We start from the raw sequence: 17095 nt of genomic DNA, 5'->3' as shown, positions 1-17095 counted from the left end.
TCTACGAGGATATCGGATGCTGGGAGACGGTGTTTTCATTCGCGTGTATGTCTACCTATTTATGCACGTGATGTGCTCGACTCTGCGCGTCAGTCGCAGCGTTTTCCTCCCCGGTGGATCATACATGTTAGCTGTTCTTCGTACGGTACTTCGACAAACAACGGGCTATCACGGCGACTAGTATCCGAAGCTTTTCATCATTCTTCCTCTATAATCACAACGCTTGCATTGTCCTCAGAGGACCTTGGCCGAGCTATACATTTCTGTCGACAACAAGAAGACGACACTTCTGGAAGGGCCTTTGACCCCCCTTTTCGCGCATGCATCTCCTCCAAGCAGAACACGAGGCCCGCCTAGTCATTATCGCGCTACACGTGCCCTTTGTGCAACATGCCTTGCGCATGTTGATGCATCGTGGGGGACGAGGGGCAAAGGGTCTGTGCGTATCGCCCATCTTGCTTTCTCCCTTGACATCGCGCGCATCGACCTTTGACGTCGACCGTATCGACCTTGACATCCCCCTCATCTCTCGCCAAATATCTCCGCCATCCGACCCAAGATCTCGCCCCCCCCCCTCAGGTGGGTGGCCTTGACGGTGCCATCGGAGCGCGTTCTGACGAGCCACAGCACGGCAGCGAGACACCGACAGGACGCACGACATGTCCGTCAACGACTTCAACCTCGCCTTCTGCGGCCTCGCGACCGCCGCGGTCGGCCTTGGATATGTTTGCGGTCGTCGGCTCTCGGGCAGCAGGTGCGTGGCTTCAACGCACGCTCCCAGTGCATCATCCCCAGCGCGTTCCCGATCGTACGCTAACCACACCCTCATCCCCCAGAAGCCCCCTCCCAGCCGACTTGCACGCGAAGAAGACGCCGAAAGAGCTGGAGGCTGGCCTCCCGGCTACCGAACCCTCCGTCGGCCAGAAGCGCAAGCGCATGGACCACGACTTTGACGAAGTGAAATCCGTGCGTGGGCTACTCTTCAGGCTAGAAGTATCGATCGGACTGACATGGATTGTCGAACGTTATAGGATCTCGGCTACCCCCACGTGAGCTAGAGGGACTCTGCAGGGACGGGGAACGAGAGCTGATGCGGACATCGCGAAGAACTTGAAGCAGATATACCCCCATAAGCGGATTAGGACGCCGACGCCGCCACCTCAGGTGGTGCCTGAACCGTCGGTTGAGGCTCCCGTCTCCGCTGACGCCGTTTCGGAGCACCAGGAGACCGCCATCGTCGTCGACGCTCAGATTTCCGTACGTTCAGTTCGCGACCAACGATTCTGCGCCCTGTTTACAAGGAGAGCTAGGGAGAGGCGCGGGCCGCGTCTCCGGTGGAGAAGTCTGCATCGCGCGAGCTGGTCTCGCCCGTTGCCCCCGGCCTGCAGGCGCAAGAGGTTGCGCCTCAACTCAGTGCTTCTGTTGACGAGTCTTCTCGTGCTCAGTCACCCTCGGAGGTGCATGCTCACGCTGGAGAAGTGCGTCACTCGACTCCCGTGCCTCGAACGGTATCGCTCATAGCTCCCCAGTCTAAAAGCACGTCTTCTGCGCCAGTTTCCGATACTGTCCAGGCGAACGCGGCTGAGGTTGCGCCTCCGGATGAAAACCCTGCACCTCAGACAGATGCACCTGCATCGCCGGGGCCTGCTGCAGCGGAGAACTCGGGGCAGCAAACGAGGACTACTCAGGAGGGAGAGAACGCGGAAGCTGAGCAGGCCCAGCCGACCGACTCCACTTTGAAGCCCACAACTGTCGAGGCCGGACCCTCGACTCCCCCTTCCGAACCTGCGAACATTGCACCCGCATCCTCTCCCAAGCTCTCCCCCGCCTTCGAGCTTAAGTTGCCCTCTACCCGCCCCAGAACCCCCGAGACTCCTGTGAGTCCTCTTGCTTTACCTTCCGGCTTACTTTGCACCTCTCTCTTCCTCATATCTCGCTTCGTACTAACACAACCACCCCAGAAGCCCGCCTCCTCCCGCGGCCGTGGCTTTGCTGCCTTCGCGGGCTCCGCCTCACCCTTCGCCAAGCTCGCCATGCCTAAGGCTAGCTCGAGCACTGCACCGGCGTGGGCGAGCCCGAATGCGGCGGACTCCAATGGTCCTCCAGCATGGGTAGAGCCCACGTCGAGCGCTTGGGCAGAGAGGAAGACGGGGTCACCGGTCGCAAAGGAGGCGGTGGCACTTGAGCCGCAGGTGTTCACGACACCGGTTGCGCATAGTTGTGAGTTGTCCCTCCGTCGTGATATGTGGATAAGGCTGACTGATATCCGTCAAGACTCGACAGGCGAGGAGGATGAGGATGCCACGCTGGAAATACGCGCCATTCGCTTGTACACCAAGCGCGGGTCGAAGGGCTTTTCTGAGGGTGTCGTCGGCACCATGAAAGTCTTGCGCCACAAGGAGACGCAGAAGCAGCGTTTGCGTGAGCACCTTTTCCATTCCGCGAGGACTGACTGCTAAAGCGGATCCTTATACCGCCAGTCTTTCGCCGCGACCCGCTCTTCCAGGTCGCAATGAACGTTCGGGTGCAGGAGGGCATGCGCTGCACATACGATGCAAAGGACCGCGTAGTCCGCATCGTGACGCGCGAGCCCTCAAGCGAGGGTACGCCTGAGATCGTCATCTACGCTATGAAGGTATGTGCTGAAACTGTCGTGCACGTCGTCGATGAAGCTGACTCCTTGAATAGCCCTCCCGCTCCTGCACGAAGACAAAGTTCATCGAATTCGGGGAGGCTATGACAACCCTCATCGGCGGCTTGTCTGCGGCATGAACAGTTCACTATACGTCTGCGGCTGGACTGCAGAAACGGACGGTCGGATATAAATCATGTATGTATACTTTGACGACCTTCGAAATGCACATGTTTCCCTCGCTCGTGTGCTCCAATACAACCCAACAAACTGAGAGCCCTATCGACGGAGCGTGTCCATGCCGCACAGGGCAATGTCCGCTTAGCAGCATCCCCCCACATACTGCTTGATCCCATTAGGGTAAGAAATGCACTCCCCGTCGTTCGCACCCGCGGAGACCCACTCGCTGCTGCCCGTGCAGGTGTTGGCCTCCGCATAAAGGGCCGCGCCACAGCAGCCCGGGCCGTACGACTTGAGCGAGTACGCGGTTGCGGGGAGGCTGTTGCAGTTGGCGTTCCCGTCGTCGATGCGCGCGAGGACGGGGCCGGAGCAGTCGGTGCTGGCGTAGGCCTCCTGGTAAAAGTCGTCGCGTGGGACGAGCGGGTTGGCGAGGGTGAGGGTGGCGAGGAGAAGAGGGAGGAACGTGGTGAGCTGCATGACTATTGGTGTCTGTGGGGCGGTAAGCATACGAAGGAATCAAAGTCAGGAAGAGTGCATACCGAGGGGGAGAAATGTGAGTAGGAGATGGTGAGTGCTCGGCTCGTCGACAGGGCTGAGCTCTTATATACTGCTCTCATCCGCCTGTACACGGACCGGACTACGCTGCCCCGGTACACTTCGAGTGCCCGCAACCCCAGGAAAGAGTGCGCACTCTGATATAGCATGCGCTTCATGTCGAGGAGGCCCGATGTGCCCAGCATGCTAGTCAATCGCGATCATCGCGCGCTGCCCTGCGTTGTACAGCTTGTCGATCCCACACGCTCTCGGCTGTTCTTCGTGAGCATTTAGGCGAAGCAAAACGAACAGCTGGCCGTACAATGCATCACTCAATGACCCGTTGTAGTACTACAGTTCTTCGACCGACATTCAACCTATCCTTCGACCCTTCGCACACTCAGCAGCACGCCCCCTTCCACTGCTTTATCCCATCCGGATACGAGACGCACTCCCCATTGTTCGCGCCCGCAGAGATCCACTCGCCCCTGCCCGTGCAGGAGTTTGCCTCTGCATAAAGGTAGGCGCCACAGCAACCCGGACCGAACGACTTTAGGGAGTAGACGGTCTCGGGAAAGCTGTTGCAGCTGGCATTTCCGTCGTCGGTGCGCGCAACTACGGGACCAGAGCAGTCGGTGCTGGCGTAGGCCTCCTGATAGAAGTCGTCGCGCGGGACGAGAGGGTTAGCGAAGGTGATAGTGGCGAGTAGGAATATCGGGAGGAAAATGGTGAATTGCATGACTGTTGCCGCCTGTGTGATGTTTAGCATGCAAAGAAAAAATAGAGAGAGAGATCATTACAGCGTGAAGATGGTCGTGAGTGACTGGTGGCCGGTTCTCTCGACGTCCGACCCTTTATACAGCGGTCGCACCTGCGTGAACATAGACCGGAATGCGCTGAACCAGTAAACAGCGAGTGCCCGCAGGCCAGGAAGGCATACAGCACGCGCTGCCCACCCAGAAAGGTTCGGCGCTCACTGCATGCCCTTCGAGCGCATTCTCCAACTCGCTGTCCGGGGTTCTACAGCTTGTCAGACCACACGCTCAGCAGAGGCTTGTGAAGGTTCACCGTGTATCGGATCCTGCGGACCCAGGTCCAGGGAGAATCGACCCCTTCCAAAAGCAGTGCAGATCGGATGTTTCCAACGAGCATTTAGGCGAAGACGGCCGACTGACATTCACGCTCTCAGTGATAATGACACAGCGAACAGCGTGCCACAACATAACTCACCTCAAGCAACACCCACACCGGCACCGCGGATCTGAATGATTTCCGCAGTATATTATAGTAGTGCACCCACGCCACAGAAACGCCGGTGAAGGACGAGTGCGAATGCAGCTTGACGCCAGAGCGATGCGCCTGTCCGCATGCCGCAGACGGAGGGCATGTACAAGACTGACAGGAACAACCTGGAAAATGGTCAGAAGGGAAGAGGAAACGGGAAATCGAAACTCAACACTGGAGGGCGCAGAGGTCCTTCCCCTTCTCCCCCTCACTGCCCGCGGATCGAAGGACCAGTCGAACTCTGCCCAAGATGCTGAGACAGGATTTATATTCTATAGGCTGCCTCCACGAAGGAGATACTACTGCAAGCGTGGGTTACATGTATGATACTAGAGCATGAAATCGTTTATGGGTCCCAACAACAAATCATGTCGCGTCGAAAAACAATCGTGTCGTGTCGTAACAACTCCTAACCCATCCCTTCTACCCTAAACCCATTCATGCTCCCTCCGCCTTCGGCGTCGTAAACGAATGCCCGCCCACGCTGATATCCGACAGCGTCTTGAACGCCTCCTTATACGCATCCAATAACGCCTTCACCCGCGCGCGCTCCGCGACCAGGCTTTCGTCCTCGTTGAGCAGGTCCCCGAACAGCTCGGGCTTGTAAAGCGACGCGACGAGCCGATTCTGCACCTGCTGGCTCGTGTTGTTGACGAGGAAGTGCATGATGGCCTTTGGGACCAGGTCCTGGATACTCTGGCGGACGATGCCAAAGTAGGAGGAGATAAGGGAGCGAATCAGGTTCGTCTCCATCTCCTCGCGCATCGAGAGGTGCTGGTTGTCGTTCGGGATCTGGAGGAGGGCATCAAGTCAACGACGACAAGTAGCACCCAGTACAACGCACCGCCTCGATATGCTTCCCCAAACTCTTCATATCAAACGCCTGCCTATTCGCCAACAAGCCCGAATTAATCGCATTGTCCGGCCCCGTGATATCCCTCCCCGACGGCACAACCGCCTTCGACATCGGCCCCTGCTCCTGCCCGCGCTCCACGCTCGCCCCCGCGACCGGCCCCGGCCCGCTCTGCCCAAAGAAGTACGTGAGGAACGTCTCGCGCGCCGACGGTGGGCTGCTCGACGTCGAGCTCACGCGCTTCGAGTGCGAGCCGTGCTGGTGCTGGTGGTGCTGCTGCCCGCCGCCGACGCTGGGCACGGCGGAGTGCGGCCGCTGCGGTGGGCGCGGGGTGGGGAAGCCGCTGTCGAGGGAGGCGCGGTGGCGGTCGTGCATGGTGGCTGCGGATACTGAGCGTGGTGTGCCGGTGGACGAGGAGTCAGCGCCCTCTTCTGAGGAGTCGTCGCCGTTTTCTGAGCCGCCGAAGCCATTTATTGGCTCGGTGGACTGGGGCTGGGAGAAAGTCAGATTTCATCCTTTCAAGACGAGCCAAGTCACTGACCCGCGGCATCACCCGCGCGCGCTGGGGCGAGGGTTGTTGTTGCTGCTGTTGTGCCGCCTGCGCAGACCCACTCACAAACGCCGGATGGTTCGTATTGATGTACGCTGCTTGTATCGCAATCAAACTGCTCGCATACTCCGACGTCGGGCCTAGGCGTTCACGCAGCAGGTCAGACACGACCTCCACTAGCGCCGAATGCAACCTCGGGAACCGCTCGAGCTCCTGTATCTCCGTCAATGAGCGTTGCCCCGGTTGTTAGAAAATGGAATACGTACGACACTCGTGCAATTATGGCAGATCTTCACCAGTTCCTCGTACACCAGCTCCACACAGCGCAAGCTCGGCGCCTCCAGTAGCTTGATCTGCGGCTTCACCAACAGGTCGAAGGCTACCTCAGGCACGAAGAGACTGGGTCGTGGGCCGGTCGAGTTACGGATGGCCGTACGGATATCCTGATTGTCCAGGTTCGAGTTCGGCTCGATGCTCGAGAGCGCATGCCCGAAGACATCATTGAAGATGTAGTAGATACGCGCGCCACCGGATAGCTCCTTGGTGGAGATGTCAACATTGGTGCCCTCTATTGAGGCGACGAAGTCGCGGGCGAATTGGGTCATGAGGCGCAGGATGAGGGCGCCTTGCTGTAAAGGACATTAGGATGCGCGAGGTGGGCTACAGGCAGGGTACGTACTGAGTTTTTGTCGCCAAAGATGGCAGCATCCCCGAAGGAGTTCAACTCCTGCTGTGCCTGTCCCATAAGCGTGTTCAAGCGCGCCTTCATGTCCGGCAACTTCTCCCTGATGTGGTTGAGGAGGACCTATGAGCGAGGGTGAGGCGTATTCTCTTCATGTTCTTGTGGATCAACGTACCGAGTTGAGCGTCTTCGCCAAATATCTCGTCCCGTTCTTGTGCGCGATATTCCGGTACGCAGGATGTGTGCGGAAAAACTCGTCCTCGGAGTTGAGTGCCTCCTTCATGTCCTTCTGCGAGTTGATATCCTGCTGGCTGCGGTTCACCACGCCGATGAAGCCGAGCTTGAGCGGGTACACGCGACCGGTGAGGATATCCAAGGCGTTCGTCCCCGCGTCCATCAGGTCGAGTTTGGTGAGGATACCGATCGTGCGGCGGCCTTGCGGGTCGACCGTACGCGCGAGTTTGAGGGACTCGGAGTTCGCGAGGTCGACATTAGCGGGCGAGACGGCGAGGATGACGCTGTAGGCGAGATGTAAGGGATGGGCTTTACAGAGGACAATGGCACGCACCTGTTCGGGTTACTGATGTACTCGACCACCAAGTTTCGAATCTGCTTCTCAATGTCGCTCGGCTGGTCGCCTACTGGGATCTAGCATCCTGTCAGCCGCACTGTCCGCACCCATACGCATAGCGCACACACCTTCGTCAAACCCGGCAAGTCCACCAGCGTCAGATCGAGCACATTCGGGCTGTAGATCCTCAGCGAGATGGGCAGCTTGCTGATGCCCTTGTTCTGCCCCGCGACGCGGAACGTCTCCTGCTCAATCTCCTTGCGGATGTCCTCAAAGTCCGTGAAGCGCTTGTCGACGTGCAGGAACTGGCCCCACTCGGTGAACGGTGGCGGGTTGTCCTCGGGAACCGGGGTGTGAATGAGCTGGAGGACCAGCGGTCTTCGCGTGACAATGCCGGACCCGCGCGGCAGGAAGTCCTTTCCGACGATGCTATAGAGGTATATTAGCTCGAGCCGCGCGTCAGACATAGGCACACGCACGTCTCCAGGACACTGGACTTCCCCGCACTCTGGCTTCCAACCTGCAAGTCCTCAGCTACAATTCACGCACTACAAAACCACCTAGCGTACCACCACCAGCTGGGGCATATCCAGTTCCCCTCCTGCATGATGAGTGTCAATCAAAGCTAGCACCAAGGCGAGCTCAACACGCACCCAGGTTGTGGAAGGTGTCCTGGAGCTTGTTAACGAGCTTTATGAGGTCCGAGTCCATCTTGGGCGATGTTCAGCCGCTCGGGCTGGTCGTCGAGAATGAAAGTTAGGAACAAGGAGAGAAATGAATATAATGAACGCGTCGCCGGCAGGGCGCGTCGTCACGGCAAACGGGCAATTCGCTATTTGTCGTCTGTTTGCTTTTGAGGCTTCCGCGCCGGTTGTTCCGAACCATCATCGTCGCCTCGTCGACCTGGATCTCTTCGAACCAATAGAATGCTTATGTACGCAGAAATATTGATTCCTGTCTAGTGGACCATATACGATTCCAGAACATGCAGTAACTATCGTAAAGTTAATCGAGTCGTAACGATACCAGATATCATAAGCGTCCGAGGCGAGCAGGAAGGCGCCGCAAGGCAGAGATAGGTCCGGTGCGCCTGGTGCTCTCCATGCACCGAGCACGAATGGGGCACCGGAGATCCGCCGTCCTTCCCGCTGCCCTCTACTCCCACTAGGGGAGGAGCATCGCATCGCGGTCAAGGAAAGCAGGCAGGGTCGGAGCGCCGAGGCTGTAAATAACGGAGCGCAGCACGAGTCGAGAGGCGAGGGCCATGGGTGGCCGCATCGCGGGGGGCGGAACACGAGCACTGAGAGCCGTGAAGGCCGGAAACGTCGCGGGGCTGACTGAAGTCTGGCCGAGCGACATGCGCACACGCCTACAAACTAGGGCGCGGTCGCGGCGACCGGAGGCGGCGCGGGGGGCTCGAGGGCGGGCTCCTCCGCGGGCGCGGCGGCGTCGTCGCTCTTGTCCTTGACGCTGACGGCAACCCACTTCTCCTTGGGCTCCTGCGCGGCCTGCTTCTTGTCCGTCTCTTCCTCAGACGTCGCGCTCTCTTCCGTATCCGCGTCGATGCCGGTCGTGTTCTCCGAGTCGGACGAGCTCGACGAGGACGACTCAGAGGACGGCTCGGCAGGCTTCTCAGCCGGCGCGGCCGCGACGGTGGTCTCAGTCTTAGGTGCCTCAGAAGTAGAGACCTTCTTGGACTTGCGGCGCTCACGGCGCTCGACCTTTTCTTTCTCCGCCTTCTCCTTCTCAAGCTTCTCCTTCTCGGCTTGCTGGGACGATCGTCAGTTATGTTCGTGATGAACATTTGCGCCGACTCACCTCCTTCTCCTTGGCTGCTTTCTCCTCCTGCTACGAGGCACGACGTCAGCAACTGGCTGGCTGAGGTACGAATCCGAAATCCCAGTCACACCACGAGCTCACCTCCTTCTTCTTGAGCTCGTCCGCCTCCTCCTTGTCCTTCTTCGCCTTCGCCTCCTTGGCGTCGCGCTGCGCAATCATCAGCACGCAGCCCAGCAAGGCCCAAATGCATCACTCACCTCCGCCTTCTCCTTCTCAGCCTTGATCTTCTCACGCGTCTCGCGCTCCGAGATGACCCACGCGCCGACCTCGTCCACGCACTCCCGAGGGCGTGTCTTGTTCTTCAGGAGGTACCCCTGCAGCGCCGCAACACTGAGCTCGTCCTCCGGGATCGCATCCGCGAAGCGCTTCGCAAGGTCCGAGATTTCCTCCTCGCTCAGCATGGGCGCCGCCTGCGCGCGGCGCTTCGAGCCCGGCAGGTTCTTCTGCGACGTGTCCTTCTCCCTGAGGTCCGCGCTCGATGCGGCCGGAGAAGCCGCGGGGCGCGCGGCGGGGAAGAAGCACTTGAAGATGCCCTCCGCCTGCCACTTGGTCGCGTTCGTGAAGTTCACCCAGACGTCCATGCGGCCGGGGCGGCTGAGTGCGGGATCCAAGCGCTCGATGTGGTTCGTGGTCGCGAAGAGGAGACTGAGGGGTGTGAGAAGGGGGCGGACAATGTGCTTATGAGAACTCACCGGCCCTCTGCCGCAGCAACGCCATCGAGACTGTTCAGCAGACCGCTCAGGCTGAGCGTGGAACCGTCGTTGTTGTCGTTGTTGTTGTTAGCATCCTTCGAGGTGCTGACGGTCGCGGTGGTGGTAGTCGGGACACCCGTCGAGTTGGCGTCACGAGAGATACCGCGCGTGAACGCGGCATCAAGATCCTCGAGCAGGAGGATGCACCTGCACGCCACAAAATCAGAGGGTGTTGGCAAGCATAAACAAGCAGAGACTTACCTAGACGGGACATGGCCCATCAGCGTCGTGAGAGTGTTGTCGCTCATGCTGTTGAAAGCGCCGGTGTATCAGCGGTCGGTACCGTCTAACGGTGATATTGACCCACCCCTTCGACGATAACGACACGACGTAAATGTCGAGCCCGAGCTCGCCGGCGAGCGAATGAATGAGCGACGTCTTGCCACTAAACAAAGCAAGTTCGTCAGCCCACGCCCCTTGACGAGATCAATGAAGCGCAGACGCACCTCCCAGGTACACCATGCAGCAGGTACCCTAAATTACAAGAACCAGATGAGCATGGAAGCCGTTGAATAGCCCGCGGCGCAACTGACCTCGCCTGAAGGGAATCCCTGCACAGGTTTGTTAAGCGAATACGTTGGCAGGAAATGCAAAAACGCCGACGTACCACGTTCGGCGTACCACTCCTCAGAGGCGAGGAAGTCCTTGCAGTCAGCGAGGAGCATGTCCTTGACGCCGGGCTGGAGGACGATGGAGCTCATGGGCCGCTTCTGGCGCGCGCCGTTCCAGCGCCAGCAACCATAGGACCTGTCGAGAACGCGGTCACGCGCGGGCCGACATGCCAATGATCCGGGTCACGTACGTGTCCGCCATGAATATATGCACGCGGTGCTCGGCGTCTTTCTCGTATTCCCGTTTGGCCTCCAGCACGAGCTTCTTGAGAATGTCATTGTTGCGGGCAACGACACTAACAGCGAACGCGACGTAAGCGAGGGACGAGGCGTGCGGAGCGGATGCGGCGTTACCTAATCTTCAGCGCCTCGCCACCGTAGTCCGCATAGCGCTTGGTGCGCGTAATCTGGGGCTAGTGAGTCAAGGAGTTGCATTGCAGTGGCGGGGGGACGTACCCGGAGCCAGTGGCCGCGGTAGTAGATGGTGTGCGTCGTGTCTGAGGAGGGGGTGGAGGTCAGCGGTCGTTGGGTCCGTCGTCGAGCAGTACCACTTCTCACCCAGGGAGGGCATGAACGCGACCTTGCGCTTACGCCTTCCGTGCACGAGCTCATCATCGTCTTCCCCCTCTTCGTCCTCCAGGTCGCCCGTCGTGGCCTGCGTCAGGCTGCTGCGGCCTCCGGAGCGCGTGGTGATGTCGAACTCACGGCTGCGGCCCCAGGCAGGTTGCTGTGTTCGACGCGTCAAGCGCGCGCCACAGTGATCGGGAGCGGGTCAGCGCACCTTGGACAGCCAGTGCATGAGCCTACGGTGCGTGTCAGTGGCGACAGGGCATGAAAGGAATGGCGGTGGCGCACCAATCATAGGGGTAGTCCTCCTGGCTGAAGTGCGCGGTGAGGAAGAACGCTGCGGCAAGGATGGTGAGCACTCGGCTGCGGGCGGGAGCGGTGCGGCGCCGACTTACAGTCGACGAACCCGTTCCAGGCGGAGACCGACGCGCGCCGCGCCGTCTCTACGGTGCCTCCGATGACGACGAGTTTCTGGGACGGTGTCAGACGACGCTCGCGGCGGTGAGCTGGCGACGCACAAGAGTGTCCTGAATCCCATTGCCGCTAGAGCCCAGGACCGGGGAGAGGATATTCTTCAGGGCGTCCATGATGACCGGTAGTCACTGGGTTGTCAGTGAGAAAGAGGCAGAGCCGGGGGGTCGCGCAGTGGGCCGAGCTTTATATTGAGTTCTAGGATCAACCTCGTGTATGAATGAGGCCTATTGACAGGTGCTTGTCATTGGTCAATAAGTCCGGCCTTTATTCAATTCCTTTCCCCGTATAAGCCCTTCCTCCGACCGTCACTGTGATGGCGCGCGCCGTGAGTCGCGTCCGAAGCCTGCGGCTAAGCTCATATAGCGCCTCTGCGACGCCAGCCTGCCCGTGCGGCTGCTGCACGAAGGTAAGGACTAGGGAAAGCGACCGGCTCGTTACATCTCCTTACGTTGGAAGCCTTGCGAGCCTCCAGACCTTTCCAAGACCTTCATTTCAGGAAATACGTACGCGACGCGGGAATTGATCGTGGCGCGGTGCCAACCCCCGAGTTTGCAATTGTTTTACGGGTTCTGTGCGCACACGTGGGCGCTTTGTTGTCAACAGTCACGACGACGCGGGACGCCTCTTCTGGCGCTGCCTTTCACCCCTCTGACTCTACCGCTGCAGTGTCCTTTCAGGTGCTCGTAGGCGCCCAAAGGCCGCAAGGAGAACATGAGAACAAACCAGGCGCGCAAAGGGCGCAGATCCTTTTACCAGGACCGCGCGCGGAGTTCGAAGCTCGTCGTCGTCTCTTGTCTGAATCGCACACGTGCTGGTTCTGTCTGCCCGGCGCAGGAACCTGTCCCAAGGTCTCGGCAGAGTTTGATGCTTGCATCATCGACTTTGCAGGGTCCAAACTCTGTACAGAAGTAGCCGTACAATATTTCTGGCGCCGTTCCTCGTGTTCTGCCTTGCTCATATTCATGTTCAGTGACTCAGCGGGCGTCGAAATACTTCCTCAAAGACAGCACGAAAAAGACGCGCAGTTCAGCGACGTCGGGCAGGGGTCGGCTATGTCGGGATCGGGAGTAAAAATCGGAAATGCGTTCAGGCTTGCGTCGCATAAGATTCATCTCGCAAACCCACGCGCCCGATAAGCGCCCCTGCAGAGTCGCAGCAGACGACGCCATGCCCCTGTGCAGCAGCGGCCCGCTCCCCACCCCCCGCTGCAGCGTCCACAAGGCCGCCCACGTAACAACACCGCACGCGCGCACGTAAAGCCCGAAAACTGCAGGCAGCGCAAGGAAATGGGATGTGCCGCCCTTGGTCATAAGGACTGTTGAACGGCCGAAAGACCAGCAGCGGCTGGGACGGGTGGGCAGGGGGCGCCGCCGTGCTGCGCTGGCGTGTACGTTTGCGCCACGGTCGGCGAGATAGACTGATCGGACGAGAATAATGGTCGACGGTGCCCCATGGGTCAGCGTCGTCTCAAGACCGCTGCGGGCCATGCGCCGCGATGCCGCGCGAGGGCCGGCAACCGCCTAGAGACGGCCCGCCCGACGCCCAGAACAGACTGCGTGGTCGTCGAACAGATTCAGTGCGGAAGAGAGAATAGACGGATGATGACGACGGCAGAGTACATGGTGAGCCGAGAGTGCGGAGACCGTCGCGCATGCAGGCCTCTCAATACACAGCCCACAGCAGTGTCAATGCACGGATCGTCGCAGAGAGCGTAGGCGCGGGAGTGGGGAGGACAAGAGAATCCATTTCGCGTGCCTTGGCGCTAGCTAGAGCCGAGTGAGGGGGATTCGCTGAGTGAGATGGTAGGGGTAGTGGGCGCCTAGTGGGTGTGCGTAGTAAGCGAGATAGACCCCGAGTATCGAGCCAGAGACAGTCATCGTAAAGGAACATGCGGGTGCAGCATCGCCTCCAGCGCCGCGGTCGTCGAAAGCAGCGACGCACATCGATCCCAACCTGATTGAAACTCGCGCCCGACAGGTGCCCATCCGCTGTTCCCCGCCCGCGGATCTCGGGAGCACAACAGCGCCCCGCGTAAAATATCGCAGCAGATGAGGCATCGCACCCAGATATCGACAGCCATTGAGTCAGTCAAGATGAGGATCGAGTCAAGAGCCAAGGCGGAAATCAAAGCCTTCCATATTGGGACAAGGTATCAGTCCACGTGCGACGCCACGGCACTGCCCGGTGCCCCGTCGAAATCTCCCTCGAAATGTAGGGCGCATTTTCCAGGTCCGCGCGACTGCGAAGTACCCCGTACTTGGTCGGTTTCTACTGCTGCACGGAAGCGTCGCCACGTACTAATGCCACGTATACTTTGAGGGGAAAGAAACAATGCAAGGAATCTATTAGCGAAGCACCCCCGGCTTCGCTTCCAGGCGCATTGTCCATGTCATCGGGGTCTTTTAGATCAATGGTGGGCGAAGTCTGTCCGAGAAAGAAGAAGCACTTGTGATCACAATTCGCGGGGGTTGATAGTGACCATACAACGAGTAAGAGAGCTCCCCGATGCGCACCGAGGGGAAGGTACGCGCTCGCGGTCTCGACGCGGGATTTCCCAGTGAATATCATGTTTCCTGTCAGCCTTCTTCCCTAAAAAGAACTGTACTAGGGATCAGGAGATAGTCCCGTGCAGTATCGTGGTACCGAGAGCCGCTGCGGTCCCTCAGAAACACACCTGGGAAGGGAATACGAACGCATACCAATACATTGGCCTTGGATGAGCATCCAGTGAATCGAGAAGAGTCCTGAACCGCAGCGGAGGTCATATTAAATATACTGACATAGAAACCTTACACGTACGAGCACTATCCCCCCAGACGGCCCAAGATGAAAATATGAGTAGAGCACGACGGGTATTTGAAGATCGCGCTCGGAGACGTAAATTCCACGATTCAAGACACAGAAATCCACAATAGATCGGTGGAGGACGGGGAAACCCTACGAGTAGTCACTTCATCTGGAGTCATGGACTCGTGAAGGACGGCAGAGGTGCGTATAACGCGTCCGAAAGGCGGGAGTAGGTAAGCCGTAACCGGCGCTCGCCGCGCCTGGACAGCCTCAGATATCGTTGTTGCATATTACCGTCGGCGAGAAGGAGCAACACGTCAACAGAAGATAGCACATATCAGACAGAAGCCGATGCGAGCTTCCAGAACAAAAAGTGGGACGAAGGAAAAGCGCGGGATGAAGGCAAGACAGACATGATAAGCAGAATGTCAAAAAGAGATATGAAGCCGGCGACTCATGGGCCTGAAGACGACGCGTGCATCCACGAACCATCCGCAAGAGGTAGATATGAGGGCACGGCTGCACAAATACGTGTTCGGGGGCATAGCCGATCCATCGTGCCGCGAAGGCAAGAGCGTAAGAGCGGTCAGCCGCGAAGACTTCATAGAAGGCCGAGAAAATGAAGATGCCCCAAGGAGCTGAAAACATGAAGGCGCAGCGTGGGGTGGCGGCTGTCTGAGGTCAAATGTCTCCAAACGCAGCAGTTAGTGGGCGTCGAATAAACATAAAGCACAGACATGTTGTGAACGAGGGCCTGCGGCAGAGGCATGGCGGCGTTGACAGCGCGAGTGTGAAACCGATTCAAGAAGGCTTTTGAGTTAGCAGCAGAGGGTAGAAGCAGGAGCGCCCACGGTGAAGACCGAACTCTGTTCTGTATGGTGGGCAGAGGGCACGGCTGAGCGTTGAACGCGGTATGCATGAGTATGGCGATCTAAGAAAGCGACGGACATAGTCCTGACGCGACAGGAAAGGATTGCCACCGAGTCTGAGAGCGATATTATATAGAAGCCATGTGCTGCGTTGTTACAGTCTTCCAGCGCAGCCAAGGTTCGCACCAGCCAATAAGATGAAAGAAAAGGGTCACCCACACCCAGCAGATGGATCACGAGCCAGGTTACGAAAGGACGGAGGGCAAGACGAGAAGCTGGAGGCGAAGGTGCGCGAGTGACCGTGATGGTTAAGTTCAACCCGCGTGGTACTGACAACTTGACATCACGATCAAACATACACACAGCCACAAACAACGCCAAACACTGACCCACAAGCCGCCCCTGTCCATTGCGGTGTCCTCCGTTCAACCACCTCGCGGGCGTCGCGTATCCTTTTCTGGCGCTTTTGTGGGCGCCAACCGTTTCTTACCGCTGATTACGTTCGCAAAGGACGTCATGCGTGCTCTAGCGTGCTCGTCTCAACTGACGCAGATTTGGGCGCTGACCCGAGTCTCAATCAAAAATACCCTTTCCGCAAGCGTGTCGAGCTTTGGTCTTTTTTGCCTCTTGCCACCACTCTCGCCACGCTCTCGTTCTAGCTGCAATGTCCTCGTCGCCCATCGAATCATCTCTCCTGGCCCGCTTGCGAGACCTGTACCCCGCTGATGCAGATGATAAGACCTGGGCACTCGTCGCTGCATGCGCTTTCAGCGCAGCGAATCTCCCAGACGCAGTCCCACAGGTTTTCTCGTCCGCCGTCGAAGGTGAGTCGAGCCACGACAAGCGTCTTGCCTTCGCGCGCAAATTGCGCGACGCGCTCTTCAAGACAGGCATGCTCTGTGGCTACCCCAAGGTGCGCAACCTAGCTTTTAAGTCTAGATCATCATCCGGAGTTACTTTTGCAGGGTATCAACGCTCTTGCGAAATTGCATGCTTCAATGCCAGCCGACTTGCATGATAGAGAACCCTTGAGGTACCTCTTACCTGCAATTCACCAGTGGCTAGCACTGACACCTAGCAACACAGAAACCTTTCGACTACCAGTGAGGAATGGCAGAGCATCGGCGAAGACCTCTTTGCGCAAACTTACGGCGAGAAGACCGCCGACGTCCGCAAACTTTTGTACGACATCTATCCTGACCTCGGTGCGTCACCCTTTCGTCGGTCTCGCTCTCATAACCTCTGACTTACTGCAGGTCATTTCTGCATGAACCCCGCCTACGGCTTCGTCTACGGTGGTGGCGGAGTGCTGACGTCCGCCGAAATGTCCTTCACCTTCGTTGCTGCTCTTATTGCGTCGGACGTCCCGACGCAGATTGATTGGCATCTGCAGGGGGCGCGACGGCACGGGGCAAGTATCGAGCAGGTGCGCGCCGTGCGCGAGATCGCCATAGAAGCCGCACGCGCTGCTGGAGTGTCTTGGAAGACCCCGGTGCCAGAGGTCTCAGATTGAGGCGTACACATTCAACACACCTTATCATTGCCCGTCTCTCTCATCCTTCGCAATCAAAGTCCCCGTAACGATGATCCAAGAGCATGACGATAATGAGGCATAAATGACAAAACGAGAAAGGTCGATACAAAGCACACTAGGGACACTAGAGTATAGGCAAGAGAAGATCTATCATACAATCGGAGCATTATCGTGCTCAACGCAGAGCCTGCGCTCCCGCCGAGGTCATCAAGGTATACGCATGAGATGGCGAGCACTGCGCTCACCCCCTCCCTCTACGGCTGCGAGGGCGGGCTCCGTTAGGATGTGAGAGCCTACTAGGACCCAGGACCTGGAAGCCCTCGCCTTCCTGGGCGTATCTCGCCCCGCCGACGACATGCACTGTCCCGGTAGCTAA

General features: G+C 58.5%; 8 protein-coding genes across 8 annotated transcripts; 3 read left to right on the top strand and 5 right to left on the bottom strand.

Annotated features, from left to right (window-relative positions):
- Positions 1-33: 33 nt before the first annotated feature.
- Positions 34-1206, top strand: SCHCODRAFT_02240574 (uncharacterized protein). The gene is made up of 4 exons (XM_050342150.1): positions 34-579; positions 628-754; positions 837-966; positions 1032-1206. Exons 1-4 carry the CDS (start codon positions 321-323, stop codon positions 1056-1058), a joined length of 543 nt encoding a protein of 180 aa, XP_050201371.1. The 5' UTR covers positions 34-320; the 3' UTR covers positions 1059-1206.
- Positions 1207-1843: 637 nt separating this feature from the next.
- On the top strand, positions 1844-2863 carry SCHCODRAFT_02240594 (uncharacterized protein). Its single transcript, XM_050342151.1, has 5 exons — positions 1844-1877; positions 1965-2220; positions 2275-2421; positions 2481-2635; positions 2689-2863. The coding sequence occupies exons 2-5, from the start codon at positions 2034-2036 to the stop codon at positions 2770-2772; spliced, it is 573 nt and encodes a 190-aa protein (XP_050201370.1). The 5' UTR covers positions 1844-1877; positions 1965-2033; the 3' UTR covers positions 2773-2863.
- Positions 2864-2948: 85 nt separating this feature from the next.
- On the bottom strand, positions 2949-3445 carry SCHCODRAFT_02620369 (uncharacterized protein). The gene is made up of 2 exons (XM_003032944.3): positions 3352-3445; positions 2949-3301 (listed from the first exon to the last, which is right to left on the bottom strand). Exon 2 carries the CDS (start codon positions 3287-3289, stop codon positions 2954-2956), a length of 336 nt encoding a protein of 111 aa, XP_003032990.1. The 5' UTR covers positions 3290-3301; positions 3352-3445; the 3' UTR covers positions 2949-2953.
- Positions 3446-3746: 301 nt separating this feature from the next.
- On the bottom strand, positions 3747-4085 carry SCHCODRAFT_02666077 (uncharacterized protein; the record flags this gene model as incomplete). The annotated part of the gene is made up of 1 exon (XM_003032943.2): positions 3747-4085. One exon carries the CDS (start codon positions 4083-4085, stop codon positions 3747-3749), a length of 339 nt encoding a protein of 112 aa, XP_003032989.1.
- Positions 4086-4881: 796 nt separating this feature from the next.
- Positions 4882-8102, bottom strand: SCHCODRAFT_02620366 (uncharacterized protein). Its single transcript, XM_050344995.1, has 11 exons — positions 7940-8102; positions 7856-7887; positions 7766-7806; positions 7415-7715; positions 7284-7363; positions 6891-7233; positions 6713-6838; positions 6300-6662; positions 6025-6246; positions 5475-5975; positions 4882-5422 (listed from the first exon to the last, which is right to left on the bottom strand). The coding sequence occupies exons 1-11, from the start codon at positions 7995-7997 to the stop codon at positions 5069-5071; spliced, it is 2421 nt and encodes an 806-aa protein (XP_050201369.1). The 5' UTR covers positions 7998-8102; the 3' UTR covers positions 4882-5068.
- Positions 8103-8216: 114 nt separating this feature from the next.
- SCHCODRAFT_02620364 (P-loop containing nucleoside triphosphate hydrolase protein) lies at positions 8217-11684 on the bottom strand. Its single transcript, XM_003032941.2, has 18 exons — positions 11574-11684; positions 11451-11526; positions 11344-11392; positions 11270-11291; positions 11047-11215; positions 10945-10985; positions 10843-10895; positions 10680-10784; positions 10485-10624; positions 10411-10428; positions 10324-10351; positions 10185-10262; positions 10079-10126; positions 9818-10024; positions 9323-9770; positions 9207-9272; positions 9105-9134; positions 8217-9055 (listed from the first exon to the last, which is right to left on the bottom strand). The coding sequence occupies exons 1-18, from the start codon at positions 11640-11642 to the stop codon at positions 8663-8665; spliced, it is 2040 nt and encodes a 679-aa protein (XP_003032987.1). The 5' UTR covers positions 11643-11684; the 3' UTR covers positions 8217-8662.
- A 704-nt stretch (positions 11685-12388) lies between these two features.
- Positions 12389-13103, bottom strand: SCHCODRAFT_01287405 (uncharacterized protein). Its single transcript, XM_050341382.1, has one exon. It carries the CDS (start codon positions 13014-13016, stop codon positions 12504-12506), a length of 513 nt encoding a protein of 170 aa, XP_050201368.1. The 5' UTR covers positions 13017-13103; the 3' UTR covers positions 12389-12503.
- Positions 13104-15620: 2517 nt separating this feature from the next.
- Positions 15621-16698, top strand: SCHCODRAFT_02573831 (uncharacterized protein; the record flags this gene model as incomplete). The annotated part of the gene is made up of 4 exons (XM_003033513.2): positions 15621-16098; positions 16151-16218; positions 16272-16390; positions 16442-16698. The coding sequence occupies exons 1-4, from the start codon at positions 15850-15852 to the stop codon at positions 16696-16698; spliced, it is 693 nt and encodes a 230-aa protein (XP_003033559.1). The 5' UTR covers positions 15621-15849.
- Between the last annotated feature and the right edge of the window lie 397 nt (positions 16699-17095).

Source organism: Schizophyllum commune (genome assembly GCF_000143185.2).
Source record: "Schizophyllum commune H4-8 unplaced genomic scaffold SCHCOscaffold_4, whole genome shotgun sequence".
Lineage (NCBI taxonomy): Eukaryota > Fungi > Basidiomycota > Agaricomycetes > Agaricales > Schizophyllaceae > Schizophyllum > Schizophyllum commune.
This window is presented reverse-complemented; position numbering and strand designations above follow the sequence as displayed.

Excerpts from the sequence above, each read along its gene's own strand:
- SCHCODRAFT_02240594 (XM_050342151.1), top strand. The coding sequence starts at position 2,034 with ATGCCTAAGGCTAGCTCGAGCACTGCACCGGCGTGGGCGAGCCCGAAT. Across the intron at positions 2,422-2,480 it reads GACGCAGAAGCAGCGTTTGC|TCTTTCGCCGCGACCCGCTC; the intron begins GTGAGCACCTTT and ends TTATACCGCCAG. Across the intron at positions 2,636-2,688 it reads TCGTCATCTACGCTATGAAG|CCCTCCCGCTCCTGCACGAA; the intron begins GTATGTGCTGAA and ends CTCCTTGAATAG.
- SCHCODRAFT_02620369 (XM_003032944.3), bottom strand. The coding sequence starts at position 3,289 with ATGCAGCTCACCACGTTCCTCCCTCTTCTCCTCGCCACCCTCACCCTC.
- SCHCODRAFT_02240574 (XM_050342150.1), top strand. The coding sequence starts at position 321 with ATGCATCTCCTCCAAGCAGAACACGAGGCCCGCCTAGTCATTATCGCG. Across the intron at positions 580-627 it reads ATCTCGCCCCCCCCCCTCAG|CACGGCAGCGAGACACCGAC; the intron begins GTGGGTGGCCTT and ends GACGAGCCACAG. Across the intron at positions 755-836 it reads CGTCGGCTCTCGGGCAGCAG|AAGCCCCCTCCCAGCCGACT; the intron begins GTGCGTGGCTTC and ends CTCATCCCCCAG.
- SCHCODRAFT_02620366 (XM_050344995.1), bottom strand. The coding sequence starts at position 7,997 with ATGGACTCGGACCTCATAAAGCTCGTTAACAAGCTCCAGGACACCTTC. Across the intron at positions 6,247-6,299 it reads GCCATAATTGCACGAGTGTC|GAGCTCGAGCGGTTCCCGAG; the intron begins GTACGTATTCCA and ends ACGGAGATACAG. Across the intron at positions 5,976-6,024 it reads GCGCGCGGGTGATGCCGCGG|CCCCAGTCCACCGAGCCAAT; the intron begins GTCAGTGACTTG and ends ACTTTCTCCCAG.
- SCHCODRAFT_02620364 (XM_003032941.2), bottom strand. The coding sequence starts at position 11,642 with ATGGACGCCCTGAAGAATATCCTCTCCCCGGTCCTGGGCTCTAGCGGC. Across the intron at positions 10,896-10,944 it reads ACCGCGGCCACTGGCTCCGG|ATTACGCGCACCAAGCGCTA; the intron begins GTACGTCCCCCC and ends CACTAGCCCCAG. Across the intron at positions 9,273-9,322 it reads CTGAGAAGGAGAAGGCGGAG|CGCGACGCCAAGGAGGCGAA; the intron begins GTGAGTGATGCA and ends ATGATTGCGCAG.
- SCHCODRAFT_01287405 (XM_050341382.1), bottom strand. The coding sequence starts at position 13,016 with ATGGCCCGCAGCGGTCTTGAGACGACGCTGACCCATGGGGCACCGTCG.